Source organism: Trichechus manatus, unplaced genomic scaffold (assembly GCF_000243295.1).
Source record: "Trichechus manatus latirostris isolate Lorelei unplaced genomic scaffold, TriManLat1.0 scaffold00216, whole genome shotgun sequence".
Classification (NCBI taxonomy): domain Eukaryota; kingdom Metazoa; phylum Chordata; class Mammalia; order Sirenia; family Trichechidae; genus Trichechus; species Trichechus manatus.
The window spans coordinates 3,160,558-3,179,261 of NW_004444152.1; the positions used below are offsets into that span (position 1 = coordinate 3,160,558).

General features: G+C 45.2%; 1 protein-coding gene across 1 annotated transcript; it reads right to left on the reverse strand.

Moving 5' to 3' along the window:
• Positions 1-8,541: 8,541 nt before the first annotated feature.
• CEACAM20 (CEA cell adhesion molecule 20) lies at positions 8,542-17,641 on the reverse strand. The gene is given in 10 exon segments (XM_004391457.2): positions 8,542-8,635; positions 8,795-8,859; positions 8,862-8,899; positions 13,318-13,546; positions 15,488-15,553; positions 15,556-15,630; positions 15,719-15,789; positions 16,624-16,842; positions 17,416-17,493; positions 17,635-17,641. Coding segments are annotated over 10 exon segments (942 nt in total).
• Between the last annotated feature and the right edge of the window lie 1,063 nt (positions 17,642-18,704).

Sequence of the window (18,704 nt, forward strand, 5' to 3'; positions counted from 1 at the left end):
GTGCTGGGCAAGAACAAACGTCCGCAAACGGGACAATGGCCGCGCTTCTGTGCGAACCCGGAAATGCTTTTGAGGGACTGCGAAGCAGAACTACAATTCCCAGAAGGCTCTGCGGCGAGCCAGGCCGTTGGGCGGGTTTCCAGGTCCCACAGGGAGGTGGACGCGAAAGCTCCGCCAGACGGGAGGGAAGGAAAACTCAGGCATGTGGACCCGGCTGGGGGCTGCGAGTGTCCGAGTCTGCGCGGCGCCGAAACGAGGAGCCGAACCGGAAGGCCGAGACCAGGGCGCCAATGCAGGGGGAGTGACTGACTGGAAAAGACCTACCCTGGACCCGACTTGACGCCCAGGAGTCGCCCGGAAAACGCAATCTGGGTGGATGGAAAGGGTGGATCGCCTGTTAGACGCACCGTCTCCCTTGGCCCTCATGCCAAACCTGGGGGAGGTCTTTGCGACATCTCCCTTTTACAGTCGATGGAGCTCCTAGCAAAGCCCTTCAAGAATGTAGTGTGTTTGTACAATAATAGTAGTAATATACTAAGAATCCTTTTATTGATTTTTTTTTTTATTTTATTGAGTTCTTTATATAAGGCCTTAAGGATCTGCCCTCCCCCCACCCATCCACACACAAACCAAAACCAAATCAGTTCCAGTCAAAGCCAATTTCAACTCCTGGCAGATTTTTCGGGAGTAGATCGCCAAGTCGTTCTTCCGAGGCACCTCTGGGTGAAGCCACCACCCTTTTGCTTAGTAGCTGAGTGCTTAATCATTTGGACCACTAGGGACTCTGCCGCCGCCCCCACCTTGCCCTCATCTCCTGCCCCTTTTGCTGGCTCAGCTTCCGCCACACTGGCCTCTTCCCCCTTCTTGAACACACCAAGCAGTCTCCTGCCTCAGGGCCTTTGCATGTGCTGTTCCCTCCTCCTGGCAGGCTTTTCCTCTTGGTCTTTAAGCGGATGCCACCATCTCATGTGCCTTCCCAGACCACCCATTGTCAACTTGCAAACAAGCCCCTCCCTCTCCACACACTCCACTCCCCCGACCCATCTTTAGTTTTCTCTATAGAACTCTTCATTATCTTGTTGTTGGGTACTGTCCAGTGGATTCCAACTCATAGAAAACCTATGTGACAAAGTAGAACTGCCCCCATGGGGATTTTTTTTGGCTGTAATCTTTAGGGAAGCAGATCTTTCTCCCACAGAGCCACTGGGTGGGGTCGAACCACCAACCTTATGGTTAGCAGCTGAGCGGCTTAACTGCTGCACCACCAGGGCTCCTTTTTCATCATCTAACACACTATTATTTTAGGTATTGATTTCCTCTATCGTCCACTTGCCTTCACTAGAATGTCAGCTCCATGAGGGAAAGGTTTGTGTCTATTTCAATCACTGCAGTATCCTTAGCGCATGAAAAAGGTACTTGGCACATAATAAACCAACCCTGTTGCTGTACAGTAGATTCTGACTCCCGGCAACCCCCGGTGTTTCTTCCCGGCACCGCCGGCTGGGTTCGAACTGCCAACCTTTAGCATCGACGATGTGCAGGGACCTTGACATATAATAGATGGTCAAATATTTGTTGAATAAATGAAGTTTCCTATGTTAAACACTTAACATCTAACGTTTCATTAAGCAGCCTGACCACCCTGGGAGGAAACTGTGTTATCTCCACCCACCAGGGAAGAAACCGAAAATGGGAGTCCTACTATATGGAAACATATATTTTTGGTTTTGCTTCGTTTTTCTTTTTAGACAGGTCTTTTCTTTTTCAATGCTTGTTAAAGGACCCCTGCAGTTTCCTCACTTATATTCTATTAACAACAACAGATTGTTACGGCTTAAAATGTAATTTCTACCCCCAACAGAAGGACTGGTGGTTGTGCAATGGTTAAGCATTTGGCTGCTAACGAAACGAAACGAAAAACTCGTGGTAAAGACAGTTCAGGGAAAAGTTTAAATAATTAGATAAGCCGTAAGTGTACTGTATATAAACGGATCCAAATTGTAATGTGACAAGCCCATCTCTTCAGAGGGATGCTCCCTGCTCCAGAACAGTTTTTTTCTGCTCAATAAAGCCTTTTAACTCTAATTGACTTATTGATCAGATTTTTTCTTTTGACAGTTTGCTTGAGTCCATTGTTGTGGCTATAACGTCCATCCATCTCACTGAGGGATTCCCTCGTTTTCACTGACCCTCCACCAACCACAGTGTCCTTTGCTAGCAATTGGTCTTTCCTGGTGACATGTCCAAAGTAAGCAAGTCGAAATCTTGCCATCCTTGCTTCTAAGGAACATTCTGGTTGTATTTGCGTGTACACATTTTCAATTTACATAAATGATTTTACACGAAAGACCTCATTCTAGTATTTTTCACTCGGTTTTAAGTTTTCCGGGTATATTAATGTTGTTAGGGAGATCTGGTGGCACAAAGGTTAAGTGCTCAACAGCTAATCTAAAGGTTGGCAGTTCGAACCCACCCAGTGGCTCTGTGGGAGAAAGACCTGGTGATGTGATTCTGTAAAGATTACAGCCAAGAAACTCCTATGGGGCAGTTCTACACTGTTATACGAGGTTTTTATGAGTCAGAATCGACTTGCCAGCAACAATGTTAATGTTGCCATGTGTACATTAATTCAGTGTTTCTGATTGCAGCAGAGTGTCATATAGTGTGACACTACCACAAATTACCTATCAGTTGTCCCAGAGAGGGATCCCGACTGTGCCTCCAACTCCCCACAAACAGCAGTGACCACCTTCATCATGTCCCCTTATGCCCCTGGGTGAAAGTTTCTGAGCTATATAATCAGGAGTGGGATTGCTGAGTCGTAGGATAATTACATGCAAAATATGACTAAGAACAGCTAGACTGCTCTCCCTAACAGCAGTACCTATTAACTTTCTGGCTAGCATTATTTCTAGCTGTAAAAATTCCTCTTTCCCCAAGTCCCAGTTTACCTCTAGAGCAATAAACAACTTGTTAATTTTCATCCTGCTAGGATAAAGTCGTATCTCTTAATTTGCATCTGTTTGACCACTAATGGATTTTAACATCTCTTCATATACTCGTTAAGGTCCCCACGTGGCGCAAATAGTTTACGATCAGCTGCTAACCTAAGGGTTGGCCATTCAAACCCACCCAGTGGTACCTCGAAAGAAAGGCCTAGTGATCTGCTTCCATAAAGATTACAGCCAAGAAAACCCTATGGAACCATTCTCCTCTGTAACACAGAGTCGCCATGAGTCAGAATCTCTATGACAGTATTTTTTCTAATGTTAAATATTATATTTTTCCATGTGTAAATGACCAATTCTTAGTGATTGCTACCCAGAGACCTTAACTGATTGCTTACTTTTGTAATGGAATCTTTTCTTGTTGAATTGCAGGAGTTCCTTGTATAAAACCAAAAAACACAGCCGTTGCTTTTGAGTTAGACTCGTAGTGACCCTATAGGATACAGTAGAACTGCCCCACAGGGTTTCCAAGGCTGAAATCTTTGTGGGAGCAGATTGCTAAATCTTTCTCCTATGGAGCAGCTGGTGGGGTCGAACCGCTGACTTTTCATTTAGCAGCTGAGTGCTTAACCACTGTTCCACCGGGGCTCCTGTTCCTTGTATAGTCAAGTGTTAAGTGTCATCTCTCTGTTCATCTTATCCAGGGCGTCCTTAATTGAACAGATCTTTAATTCTGAAGTATCATTTCCTCATCTTTGTATTCATGGTTTATGCCTTTGGAGTTTTGTTTATGAAGTCCTGTGGAGAGGGGAGTGTCTAGCCTGTGAAGTTGGAAGCTCCAAGTCCGGACAGATCCTAACGTTTTCTTTCTATTCTTCCTCTTTTCTTCTCGGACTTCTGTCTTTAAGAGAGCATCGCTGATAAGGATGGAATGGAAGCCAGCCCACTGACAGTTTCATCCCAGGTGAGTTGAGGTGTCTTCTCTGTTTCTCGGCTCTCTCAGTGAAGGTTCCCCCATAACTCAAGTCATGAGATTCATTTGTCCAGTGGCAAGTAATTGTGAAGCATTGTCTCTAATCTGCTTTCCCAAAATTGGGATAAGGTTTTTTTTTTTCATTTTCTAATGGTGAAAATATGCATAACTAAACACATGCCATCTCAACAATTTCTACGTGTACGATTCGTAACCTTGATTATATTCTTCAAATAGTGCAGTAATTCTTGTTATCCTTTTACAAATAGAATTGGGATAATTTTTGACAATCATAAACATCATAAAAAATACCGCCTTCTACAAAACTGGAGTTCAGTTTACAGGATCCAGAAGGAAAGAGATGGAGAAGAGTTACTAACAAATAGAAAAGGGGCATGTGATATTTTGCCTCTACAGGGTCCCCTTGATGCGTTCAGAGATGGCCCAGGAAGGGCCCTCTCTTTATCCTGTTGCCTGGACCCCTCAGGATTCTAAGCATCTCATGCCCACCCCCTCACCAGAGGCCTCAGTCTCTGCTCCATTCCATAGTTTCTCCTCCCATTTCTTCAGAGCACCTCATTCCTTATCCTCTTCCATGGTTTGGAAAACCACTGCTTGTCTGACCCCTGGATACTTCCCCAGCTCATCTCTGACTCACTCAGACTCATACTTCACCACAGTGCCCGCCACCAGTGTCTGGCCATCCTCTAGAGAAGCTGTGGCATCCACAGTTGCTGAGTCTCGAAACTTGGGCCTTTAATCCTAGGTCTAAGGGCTGCATTTGCACCCTGTTTCTGTTGCTTTTAAAGAAACATCCAAGAACATAAGATCTGGTAGGAGCCAGGGCCCAGAGCCTAGACAAAACACATTGAAAGAGAGCATCACAAGATCTACAAAGGTGACAAAGAATGGCTCGAATATAATATGCACTCAATAAATGCCCTCAAATATATGATTGAACATGGTTTCTCTAGGACTTTTAGAGAAGTGATCTCTGCTTCCATTAGACTAAAGGGTTGTTCTGGCAGTAGATGTTGATCTCTGGATTGACAAGTGCCTGTTAAGAGAAGAGGTGAGCTCTATCTGCTGGGTGGGTCCCCCGATCTACTTGCTGTAATCTGGGGTCAAACACCCTGGCACTTTCCTTCCCCATCTTTGGAAATTTCAAAGATCTTACTTCTTTCTCACTGTACTGCAGTCACACTGGCACCTCTCTGTTCCTGGCATGGTCCCAGTGGCATCACTAGGGTTGGTGTCACCCAGTGCGGTAACTCATAGTGTCACCCCCCACCATGGACCTCCTCCTGTACCAGACCATTCAGAATCCTTAGTAATGTTTTTTGTACTAATGTTACTCATAAATCGTAATTCCCATATATCACTCCTTCTTTTTATGTAATTACTACTTCATTCTCAAAAAAGTTATTGACGTAGCTTCACAAATAGTAATTACCACAATATTGGAGCTAAAACACCAGAAAATTTGACAAAATCTATAAAAACACCAGTGGCAACGAAAAAACAGCACATGCTTGTAGCGCATGCAGACGAAATGACGTGATTGTAATTGGATAATAATGACAGCTCTGACCGGAACGCATTAGGAGTTCAAAAAGTAAATTAGCATAGAGTTTTAGCTTGTAGGTATACTGATACATGTACGCTGGGCTTATGAAACATGGTTTTGTTGTTATAACTACAGGCATATTTTTATAAAAAAGAATAAAATTCTGCTGAAACTCTGCACAAACATTTTATAGACAGCCATTTTAGTGTCATCTCCTCTGACAGTGTCACCCAGGGCTGTCTGTACCCCCAGCACTCCCCTAGTGATGCCACTGTGTGGTCCCACTGTGATGGACAAACTCTAAGGTGGCCCCCATAATCCCCACCTCCTAGTACCCATACCCTTATGTAATCCCCTCCCCTTGAGTGTGGGAAGGACCTATGACTGGTATCTAATGAATAGAATATGGCAAAGGTGACAGGATGTTCATGATTACATGTGGGTGATTCTGTTATGTAAGATGGTGACTTCTGTCTTGGCTTTGAAGAAGCAACATGCAATGTGTTGAGCTGCTGATAAAGAAAGTCACATGGCAAGGGACTGAGGGCAGCCGCAAGCTGAGAGCCACTCAGAAGCTGAAGCTATCAGTCCAATAGCCTGCAAGACCCGAATGCTGACAATAACCATGTAAGCCTGGAAGTAGATCCTTCCTTAACTGAGTCTCAGAGGAGATCTGAGCCTTAGCCGACACCTTGGGTACAGCCTTGCAGAAGACCTATCTAAGTAGTGCCTGGACTCTGACCCACAGAAACTGTAAAGTAATAAATAAGTGTTGTTTTAAACTGCTAAGTTTATGGTAATTTATTATACAACAAAAGATAACTAATACAGCCACCTCAGGGCATGTAATTTGATGTCCCTCAACCTGTAATGGTCTAACAAAGACCCTTCGCATGGCTGGCTCCTTCTTATCCACAGGTGGGTGTCTTTAAAGACTAGAAATTTATTTTCTCACAGTTCAGGAGGCTAGAAGGTGGAATTCAGGGTGTAGTTCTAAGGGGAAGTTCTTCCTGGTCTATTTCAGCTTCCAGCAGCTGCGAGCAATCCTTGGAGCTATCCTGGGCTTGTAGACAGAATCTCACTTGGCATCTGTTTTCCCCTGTGTGTTCACCTATGTCTATTCTATTCTTTTTATAAGTCAAAAGTGGTTAGGTTTAGAATCTACCCTACACTAGCATAATCTCAACTGATTGATTGATTATATTACATTAGATTGCATTATGGAAACTGATTACATCACACTACATTTGTTGTTTGTTGCCATCAAGTTGGCTGTGACTCATGGTGACCTTATGTATAACAGAATAAAACATTGCCAGTCCTGTACCATCCTCTCAGTCTCTGATATGTTTGAACCCATTGTTGCAGCCACCGTGTCAATCCATCTCATGGAGGGTTTCTCTTGTTCTCACTGACACTCTACTTTACCAAACATGATGTCCTTTTCTAGCGATTGGTCTGATGACATGTCCTAAGTAAGCAAGAAACATCTCACCATCTTTTGCTCCTAAGGAGCATTCTGGCTGTATTTCCTCCAAGACAAATTTGTTCATTCTTATGGCAGTCCACGGTATATTCAATATTCTTCACCAACACCACAATTCAAATGCATCAATTCTCATTCGATTTTCCTTTTTCATTGTCCAGATTTTGCATACATATGAGGCAGTTAACAAGACCATGGCTTGGGTCAGGCGTCCCTTGGTCATCATAGTGACATCTTTGCTTTTTAACACTTTAAAGAGGTCTTTTGCAGATTTTCCCAACGCAGTACATTCATTTGTTGACTGCTGCTTCCATGGTCACTGATAATTGATCCAAGTAGAATGAAATCCTTGCCAACTTTAATTTTTTCACCATTTTTCATGATGCAGTTTATGGGTCCCGTTGTGAGGATTATTGTTTCCTTTATGTTCAGGTGTAATCCATACATTAGATGTAAGATAATTACCATATTTTTACACAAATAACACCCAAGTTATACTTTTTTTGCCAACCGCACCACCCCCTTGCACATTATTTTCCTAGGCACACTGCATACATTATATTTGTGGGCTTGTTATTTATGTGGGCATGTTTTTGAAAAAATACGCTAGATCTAATTACATCTACACTACAATAGATGTAAGGTACTTACATTATGTTAGATTTCATTATCGAAGGTAATCTGTTCTACCCAAAGCTAACTGATTTTATCAGTTGATTAAATCATAATAGCATATGGGCAAGATTTCAATACATATTTTGGGGTGGGTACAATTCCATCCATAACACAAGGTTTTCTGAGAGTGAGGAAGGAAAGAATAGCAGCAGGTTTTCTTGCTTTTGCCATTCCTGTCTGCTATGGATTGAATTGTGTCCCCTAAAAATATCTGTCAACTTGGCTGGGCCATGATTCCCAGTATTGTGTGATTGTCCCCCATTTTGTCATCTGATGTGTGTTGTAAATCCTATCTCCATGATGTTACTGAGGTGGAATTAGCGTTAATTATGTTAATGAGGCAGGACTCAATCTACAAGATTAAGTTGTGTCTTAAGCCAATCTCTTTTGAGATATAAAAGAGAGAAGTGAGCAGAGAGACGTGGGGACCTCATACCACCAGGAAAGCAAGGCTGGGAGCAGAACGCATCCTTTGGACCTGAAGTTCCTGCACGGAGAAACTCCCAGATCAAGGGAAGATTGATGACAAGGACCTTCCTACAGAACCGAGAGAGAAAGCCTTCCCTTAGAACTTGCACTCTGAATTTAGACTTCTAGCCTCCTGGACTGTGACAGAATAAATTTCTCTTTGTTAAAGTCAACCACTTGTAGTATTTCTGTTATAGTAGCACTAGATGACTAAGACACTGTCCCACGCTATTGAAACAGGCAGAACTACTCAGAGCTTCTTGCCTCCAATCTCATCCATTTTCCAGGTGGGGACACTGAAGCCCAGAGGGGGCAGGGCTCATCCATGGTCACCTACTGATCTGGTGGCAAAGCTGGGGCTGGAAGCCTGGGCTCCCAGCCTCCTCCCAAGCCCTCACGCCTGCCCTGGGTACCAGCTATGGGGTCACTTACTGGAAATGGGCTCTGCGGGGTGCTCCTCCTCAGAGGTGGGTTTTGCAGCCTCTTTCATGGGGTCCTCTGCTGTTTTCCTTGAGGACCTGAAACCCCAAAGCCCTCATTCTTCTGTGTCTCTGGTCCTTGCCCATCTCCACAGGCTTGCCGATTTCCCATGTCCATTCTTGAGCACAGGTGAGGGGGAGGGCAGGAAGGACGGAGACCATGAGAGCCATGCCTCCCTCCCTCAGCCCTAGTATTACCATCTGGAATTTCTGGCGAAGAGAAAACAGTCCATCCCTGAAGCCAGGGCAATCACAGTTAGGCAGTGCCAACAACGACCCCTGCAGACGGGGAGGACTGGGGACCTGGACAGGAGAGAGAATCAAGACCCAGGCCTAACACATCCTCATCCCTGCCTCCACCTCCAGCCCCAGGTTTATGGCTTTATTTCCACTGTCATTTAATAAGCACTTGTTTTCCAGACATTAGGAGATAGCAGCTTGTGATATTTTAAATTTTATTTTATGGTTGTGCTTTAAGTGAAAGTTTACAATTCAAGTTAGTCTCTCATACAAAAATTTATACACACATTGTTTTCTGACCCTACTTACTCTCCCTATACTGTGACAGCACACTCTTCCTTTCCACCCCGGAATTCCAATGTCCATTCAACCAGCTCCTGACCCTCTCTGCCTTCTCACCTCACCTCCAGATGAGAGCTGCTCATTTAATCTCGTGTATCTACTTGAGCTAAGAAGCACACTCTTCACAAGTATCATTTTATGTCCCATAGTCCAGTCTAATCTTTGCCTGAAGAGTTGGCCTCGGGAGTGGTTTTAGTTTTGGCTAATGGAGAGCCCAGGGGCCACATCTTCCAGGGTCCCTCCAGTCTCAGTTGAGTCTGGTCTTTTTACTAGAATTTAAGTTCTGCACCCTACTTTTCTCCTGCTCTGTCAGGGACTCTCTGTTGTGTTCCCTGTCAGGGCGGTCATTGTGGTAGCCGAGCACCCTCTAGTTCTTCTGGTCTCAGGCTGATGGAATCTCTAGTTTATGTAGCCCTTTCTGTCTCTTGGGCTAATACTTCCCTTGTGTCTTTGGTATTCTTCATTCTCCTTTACTCCAGGTGGGCTGGGACCAATTGATGCATCTTAGATGGCTGCTCACTAGCTTTTAAGACCCCAGACGCCACTCACGAAAGTGGGATGCAGAACACTTTCTTAAAAAACTGTTACGCCAGTTGACCTAGATGTCCCCTGAAAGCATGGTCCCTGGACCCCTGCCCCTGCTACTCTGTCCCTCAAAGTGTTTGGTTGTATTCAGGAAACGTCTTAGCTTTGGTTTAGTCCAGTTGTGCTGACTTCTCCTGTAGTATGTGCTGTCCTTCCCTTCACCTAACATAATTCTTGTCTACTTTCTAGTTACTGAATACCACTCTCCCTCCCTTCTCACCCTTGTAATCATCAAAGAATATTGTCTTCTGTGTTTAAACCTTTTCTTGGGTTCTTATAGTAGTGGTCTTATACAATATTTGTCCTTTTGTGACTGACTAAGTTCACTCAGCATACTACCTTCCAGATTCCTCCATGTTATGTTTCACGGATTCATCGTTGTTCTTTATCATTGCATAGTATTCCATTGTGTGAATATACCATAATTTGCTTATCTATTCTTCCATTGATGGGCACCTAGGTTGTTTCCATCTTTTTGCTATTGTGAACAATGCTGCAATGAGCACGTGTGTGCATATATCTATTCGTGTGACGGCTCTTAATTCTCTAGGATATATTCCAAGGAGTGGGATTGCTGGATTATATATGGTACTTCTATTTCTAGCTTTTTAAGAAAGCGCCAGATAGATTTCCAAAGTAGTTTTACCATTTTACATTCCCACCAACAATGTAGAAGTGTTCCAGTCTCTCTACAACCTCTCCAACATTTATTATTTTGTGTTTTTTGGATTAATGCTAGCCTTGTTGAGGTGAGATGGTATCTCACTGTACTTTTGATTTGCATTTCTCTAATGGATAATGATTGTGAGCATTTCCTCATGTGTCTGTTAGCCACCTGAATGTCTTCTTTGGTGAAGTACGGGTTCATATCCTTTGCCCATTTTTTAATTGGGTTGTTTGTCTTTTTGTTGTTGAGGTTTTGGTGTATCTTGTAGATTTTAGAGATTAGACATGGATCAGATTTGTCGTAGCCAAAAATTTTTTCCCAATCTGTAGGTTATCTTTTTACTCCTTTGGTGAAGTCTTTTGATGAGCAGCTTGTGATTTTAATAGCACCGTGGTCTGCAGTCAAATGGACTGGGTTCAAATCTCAGCTGTGTGATCTTGGGCATGCTATGTGTCTTAGGCTGAGTTCTCTAGAGAAGCAAAACCAGTAAAGCATATAAATATACACAGAGAGAGATTTATATCAAGGAAACGGCTCACACGATTGTAGAGGCTGGAACGTCCCAAGTCTGTGGATCAGGATAGAGGCTTCTCCTGATTTATGTAGCTGCAGGTGCTGGCAAACCCAAGATCAGCAGGTGGGAGAGCAGGGCTCTTGCTCACAGGCTGTGAAGATCGACAAATACCAAGATCAGCAGGTAAACTGCTAGCTCAAGTCCCAAGAACCGTAGGTCAGATGAGCAGGAGGCAGCTACAGGATCCAGAGCAGGCAAAAGCCAGAACGTCCACTTATATTTGGATGCAGGCCACACGCCCAGGGAAACTCCCTTTCAACAGACTGGCTACTCACAGCAGATCCTGTCATGGGGTGATCAGATATAAACACTAAAAATCATGTCCCACCCAAGGTGACACACAATCTTAACCACCACATAGGAGGAACCTGTACATAGATCAAGAGGCAGTTGTTCAAACACAACAAGGGGATACTGCGTGGTTTAAAGTCAGGAAAGGTGTGCGTGAGGGTTATATCCTTTCACCATACCTATTCAATCTGTATGCTGAGCAAATAATATGAGAAGCTGGACTATATGAAGAATAATGGGGGATCAGGATTGGAGGAAGACTCATTAACAACCTGCATTATGCAGATGACACAACCTTGCTTGCTGAAAGTGAAGAGGACTTGAAGCACTTACTGATGAAGATCAAAGACCACAGCCTTCAGTGTGGATTATACCTCAACATAAAGAAAACAAAAATCCTCACAGCCGGACCAATAAGCAACATCATGAGAAATGGAGACAAGATTGAAGTTGTCAAAAACTTCATTTTACTTGGATCCACAATCAACACCCATGGAAGCAGCAGTCAAGAAATCAAAAGACACATTGCATTGGGCAAATCTGCTGCAAAAGACCTCTTTAGAATGTTGATAAGCAAAGATGTCACCTTGAAGACTAAGGTGCTCCTAACCCAAGCCATGGTATTTTCAATTGTATCATATGCATGTGAAAGCTGGACAATGAATAAGGATGACCAAAGAAGAATTGATGCCTTTGAACTATGGTGTTAGCGAAGAATATTGAACATACCATGGACTGCCAAAAGAATGAACAAATCTGTCTTGGAATAAGTACAACCAGAATGTTCCTTAGAAGCAAGGATGGCCAGACTACGTCTTATGTACTTTGGACATGTTATCGGGAGTGATTAGTCCCTGGAGAAGGACATCATGCTTGGTAAAGTAGAGGGTCAGCGAAGAAGAGGAAGACCCTCAATGAGATGGACTGACACAGTGGCTGCAGCAATGGGCTTAAGCATAACAACGATTATGAGCATGGCGCAGGACCAGGCAGTGTTTCGTTCTGTGGTACATAGGGTCACTATGAGTCGGAACCAACTTGACAGCACCTAACAACAACAACAATATTATGTTTGTTGGGTCTCTGTGTGGCACAAATAGTTTGCACTCAACTGCTAACCTAAAGTTGGACGTTGGAATCCACCCAACGGCTGCAGAAGAAAAGCCTGGCGATCTACTTCCGTAAAGATTCAAAAACCCAAAACAAACCCATTGCCATCGAATCAATTCCAACTTATGGCAACCCTGTAGGATAGAGTAGAACTGCCCCTACAGGGTTTCCAAGGCCGTAATCTTTATGGAAGCAGACTGCCACATCTTTCTCCCGAGGAGCAGCTGGTGAGTTCAAACCACCAACCTGAGAACTTAACCACTGTGCCACTATGTAATCCTTCGGTAAAGATTACAGCCAAGAAAACCCCATGAAGCAGTTCTACTCTGTAACACATGGGGTCTCCATGAGTCAGAATGGACTTGACAGCAACGGGTTTGGTTTGGTTTGGATTATGTTTGTTGAAGAGATAAGGAATCAGAAGCACAGAGAGGTTAAGTAACTGGCTGAAGGTCACACAGCTAATAAGAATTGGAGCCAAGATGTGAATCTATGTGACTATATTGTCCTTTCAAGAATTCAGGGCTGAGAAATATAGGTGCTCCCTGCCAGTCACACTCAAGTGTTAACATGATTCCTGACTCCCCCCATCAGCTCACACCTTCTTTCACTGGCTATCTCCCTAACTCATTGTCCTTCCAAACATTATTTGTTTTCTTATACAGCTCTGACAGGTAGGCATCATAAACCCCACTTACAGGTAAGAAAACTGAGGCTCAACGTACCCTAGAGAGTTTACCAAGGCACACAGCTAGGAAGGGGAAGTTCAAGGGCCTGTGAGCTAGGGACTGAGGTTTAATTGCTAGACTAATTGCTAGACTCCATCCCATGGTAGGGGAAGACCAGATGGCTGGGGCCAGCGTCAGCAAAGGCCACTTGGACCACAAGGGAAATCGTATCTGAGGGACTCACCTATCACCCTGACCAGGACCAAGGTGGAAAGGGCCAGGCGAGGCATTTGGTTGAAGTCCGCGCAGTTGTAGAGCCCCTGGTGCTCCCAGGTCAGAGCCCCAGTGATCAGCTGCTCCCCAACAGACTCCCAGGAGGAGCGTTCAGGGGTCCAGCAATACTCCGCTTCCGGCTCGGACTCAGCCGGACACTGCAGGGTCAGGTTGGAGTTGAACACCGCCTCCACGGCCTCCTGGTGACATCTACACCTGGTGACGTCTGCTCGGTCAGGGCTGTCTGTGTGCAGAGGCCGAACATCATTTGCTCCATCCACTATTGGCAAAGTATCCTCTTCTGTCCTGTTCATGTCCACATTCTAAATTTTGCCTTTGTTTTTTCTTCTCGGTTCTAACTCATGAATTCCAGGTTGTAGCTTGGAAAACAAAGGCTTTTCTATCTGCTGTTGAAAGGAAAGGTCTCTGGATGGCACAGATGGTTTACACTTAACTGTTAACCTGAAGGTTGGCAATTTGAACCCACCCAGCAGCAGTGTGGAAGAAAAGCCTGGTGATCTGATTCAGTAAAGATTACAGCCAAGAAACCCCTATGGGGCAGTTCTACTCTGTCACACATGGGGTCACCATGAGTTGGAATCAACTCGACAGCAACAGGTTTGAGTTTTTGATTCTGGGTGAAACGAAATCTCAGCAAAAAAGGAGAAAATGCTCCCTTTTCCTCCTTAGCTGCATATGAAAGCGATCGTAGTCCTCGATATGGAGAGAAAACAAGCAACTGCAGAAATCCCTGCCCTTGCGAAAGTGAATTCTAACAAAGGAGCCTCATAAGACATCCAGGCTTCAGAAATTGTTGCTGTACCCTGTGAATGTAGCCCTTAACCTCTAAAAAGTTTACAGTTCTGCTGGAACATCTTACTTAAGAAAAGGTGTGGCTTTGGTAACAATATTTCAATTTGCATCTCTGCATTCTTAACAATGGAGGGAGAGATTACCCAGTAAACAAGGTACGCAGGGGCTTATCTGTGTTTGCTTCTTAATCTGTAGTGAACAATTTCACATGTTTTTCACCGCATCTAACATGGGAAGTTGTTCACTACAGATTAGGAAGTAAACACAAGTAAACCCGTGCATACCTTGCTTAATGCAAACCGGTGCATACCGTGCTAACTGGTTAATCTGACCCTGGATGGTGTCCCTGGGTGTTGCAAATGGTTAATGCATTCGGATGCTGGTCAAAAGGCTGGAAGTTCGAGTTCACCCAGAGGCACTTCGGAAGAAAGACCTGGCAATCTGCTTCTGAAAAATCAGCCGTTGAAAACCCTATGGAGCACAGTTCCACTCTGGCATACGCGGAGTCGCCCTGAGTTGAAATCGACTCCACGGCAGCTGGTTACCGGTATTCTCAACATTAGTTACTTGTGTTGTGGGTTTTGTGAATATGGCATGTGTGAGACTATGTGCATTTTGCGAGTGTGTATTATGTGTCTGTGATGTGTTATGTACTATTTGTTGCATGTGTGAATATCTACTGCGTGCATGTTATGTGCCTATGGGTTTTGTATGAGTGTGTGTTGTGTGCCTGTGGTATTGTAAGTCAAGTGTATGTTTTGTGCCTGCTGTGTGTGTGTTGTGCACGTGTGTGTGTGCTGTGCATGTGTGAATATTGTTTATGTGTGGCTCTGTGTGTGTATGGTATATGAGTTGTGTTAGTGTGTGTGTATGCGTGTGTGTGTGTGTGTGTATGTGTGTGTGCATAGGGAAAATCAACCCTCTTCTCCCAGAGAAACAAATCATGTACACCCCATAGAGAGCCACCTAGGTCTTATGGAGGATGCTCCAAGCTAGGAGCCAGCCCTTTCCCTGTGGTAGGAGCCCTGCTCTGCCGTCAGCACCTGGGGACTCCCCACCCCTTCTTTTGGTCCGTCTCTGGGTATAGCTCAGCAACTCTTAACTTTTTTCAGAGTTCTAGACCCTATTGAGAATCCAATGACAAACTGCGGACCCTTCTTTTAGAAAACAGCACATTTTGTGTGCATCTTGAAACCACTCAAGGATCATCCCCACTCCCAGGCATCCACAGCCCCAGATTAAGAACCCCTCATCTCTTCTGACCCTGAAAGCCCCCAATTCTCAGAGGAATGAAGGAGAGAAACAAGGAAAGGAGACTCATCAAAGACCTGAACTTTAACAGAACCCAGACGGGACAGCTGGGTGGTACCGTTGGACACCAAGCACCCTCACATCCAGCTTTGCCTTCATGTTCCCTGGACACAACATGGATGGTGAACGTTCTCGTGGTAGGAGACGGGGTGAAGTCATGCGGAAGAAATCAGGAATAGTCGGTTGCGGGGGGCGGGAAGTGGGTGGGACTGGATCTCCACCCAGAAGATCATGGTGGAGCCCTCTACCTCTACCCCTTCAGCCACCTCCCTGCTGAGTACACCAGGATCCAGTGTGATTTCAGCGGGGTCAGGACCATCTGGGAAGACAGGAACAATCACAACAGTAACACCTGCAACAGCTCTTTGGGAGGCGGAGACTTAGGGGGTCAGTAAATGCTAATATTCCCCTCCTCTCTAGCCAAGCTCGAATCAGTTGAGAGAGAGGTGCAGGAGTCTGATGGAGGTAAAAATGGCAGCTTTATCCCTGGGTAAAGTGGGGTTGGAAGAAACATTCAAAGCATGCCAGCAAACGCTCTTTTCCCACCCTGCCTCAGGCAAGGTTTTGGATCAACTATCCAAAGGTTTGGGGATTCAGAAGCTCAGTTCTAGATAAGTTAGAAGTGTCCAGTAGAATTCGAGTTGTTGTTAGTTGCTGCCAAATCAGTTCCCACTCATGGCGACCCCAAGTATGCAGAATAGAACCGCTCCACGGGAGTTTCAAGGCTGTGACTTTGCGGAAGCAGATTACCAGGCCTATCTTCCTAGGCATCTCTGGGTGGGTTCAAACAGCCAACCTTTTGGCTAGTAGTCGAGCGCTTAATGGTTTGAGCCACTCAGGGACTCTAGAGACGTCAAATAGACGTTTACATGTCTGGGGTCCAAGGGTAGACATATCCACATTTTTTTGTTGTTGTGACTCTTTTATAGCAGATTACTAATTCTAACAGATTTTTTCTCTCCTTAACTGATTTTTGAAGATTATATTTTATTGTGTTTTCAGTGAAGGTTGTATTTACAGCTGTGAGACAGAATGAGATCACCATGGAAGTAAGTGTCATTGAGGGACTGGGGAGAATAGAAAGGGACTCACAGTTCATGACCAACAGGGTGGGGATTGCTGCTCTGAACCTGAAGGTGACCCCAGACTCCACGCTGGTAAGTCCCAGAGTCCTTCCGGGGGACAGTGAGGATGGCGATCATCTTGTCATCCATGGACAGCTGCATCTGCGCATGGAGCACGAGGCAGACATTGTTGAAGACCCAGTGGATGGTAATGTTGATGTGCTTGGTGCCACAGTAGAAGTCCACCTTCACCCTCTGCTCTATGGCAATGCCTTGGCTGATTAAAATGATGGGCTTGGCCAGCGAGTCTGAAGAAAGAGAGAGATAGAGAGAGGAACACATAGAAAGAGTCACAGAGAGACAAGAGTAGATTAGAATTGCCAGAAGACACAAAGGAGTCGAACTTCCTGGGCTCAAATCCTGGATCACCTGCTCCTTCTAGGTGTGATCTTGGGTAACTTACTTCCCCTTCTCTGAGCCCCATTGAATGAGATTGTACAGGTAAAGCAGAGGGTCTGGGTCATAACAAGGGGTGAATTAATACCAGCAGCAAAGAGAATCAAGCTTGTAACAGGGATGTCAATCATGACCAACTACCCACTTCTTAGCCAACCTTCCCCACCCACAGTAGTGACAGCCACAGTCCACCCCTTTACCCCCACCCCCAGAGCAACCAATTGGACCAGTTGTTGCCAGACCCTGGCTGAGCGGATCAGATTCATCCTGTTGAGACTTGGGATGTGGAACCCTGGTGGGTGCTTGAGGTGTGGAGGCAGAGATGAGAATGACAGCCTTGTTTTCGGTGCCCACACCTCTTTATCTGCCACCAGTCTCAGGTGTCCCGGGGGTCGCCAGCAGAGATGGAACAATATCCTTCTTACTCTGGGAGGTGTTACATAGGTTGATGTCAAGGGTGAGCTGGGCCACAGCCCACAGACTCGGCACAGTCAAGAGTGAGGCTGGAAGGGGAGAGAGGAGGCATTCAGGAAGGGAGAGGCAAGTTGGGAAGTGTCCAGTTATGGTCTTCCAAAGTGGAGGGAGGTCTGAGGTCACGGACGTGGCACTCCATCTCCAGAGGCTTGATGGTACACACTACTTACTGGCCATGTGACTTGGGACATGTTTTTTATCCTCCCTGGGCCTCAATTTCCTCATCTGTAAAATGGGCATAATATTACCTGCACCCCACCATTGTTGGAGGGGCGGTAATAAATATCAGTGAGGTTTAACTGCGCCCCCGATGGTCACTATGTTCTCTTGAATGATGCCCTACAGGAGAGGCATGGTCATCCTCCCCATTTCACTGAAGTGGAAACAGAGGCTCAGAGAGGTGAAGTAACCTGCCAAGACCACACAGTAAATTATTGTTGTAGCTGCTGACGAGTCATAGCAGAGTTTAAACCTAAACCTGCCCTGCCAACTCTTAGAGACGTGCTCTCAACACTGTGTGATTTTCCCTGTCAGCTCAGTGATGGGCACAGAGCCAAGCCCCATGAGAAGGAACTTCAACTATTATCTCCAGTGGGAGAAATTAACCTTTGGTACTTCCTCAGGCAGAGAATTCTGTTAGATGGGAGAGAAAAAGGGAACAAGAGTTTTCATTTGGAAGGAAGCTGGAAGAAGACTGTGGGCACGGGTGGGGGACCCCATGTGTGTCAGAGTAGAACTGTGTTCAATAGGGTTTTCAATGGCTGGTTTCTCAGAAGTTAAGTTGCCAGGCCTTTCTTCTGAGGCATCTCTGGGTGGACTCGAAACTTTGGTTAGCAGCTGAGCGCTTAACTATTTGCACCACCCAGGGTCTCCTCTAACCCATCAAAAAACAATAAAATGGAACAAAACAAAACCAGGCAGCGACCCTATAGGACAGGGTGGTGGTGGTGGTTGTTAGATGCCGTCGAATCAGTTCTGACTCATAGCGACCCTGTGTACTACAGAACGAAACACTGTCAGATCCTGCGCCATCCTCACAATCGTTGCTATGCCTGAGCCCATTGTTGCAGCCACTGTGTCAGTCCATCTCGTTGAGGGTCTTCCTCTTTTTCACTCACCCTCTACTTTAGAAAGCACGATGTCCTTCTCCAGGGACTAATCACTCCTGATAACATGTCCAAAGTATGTAAGACGCAGTCTCGCCATTCTTGCTTCTAAGGAGCATTCTGGTTGTACTTCT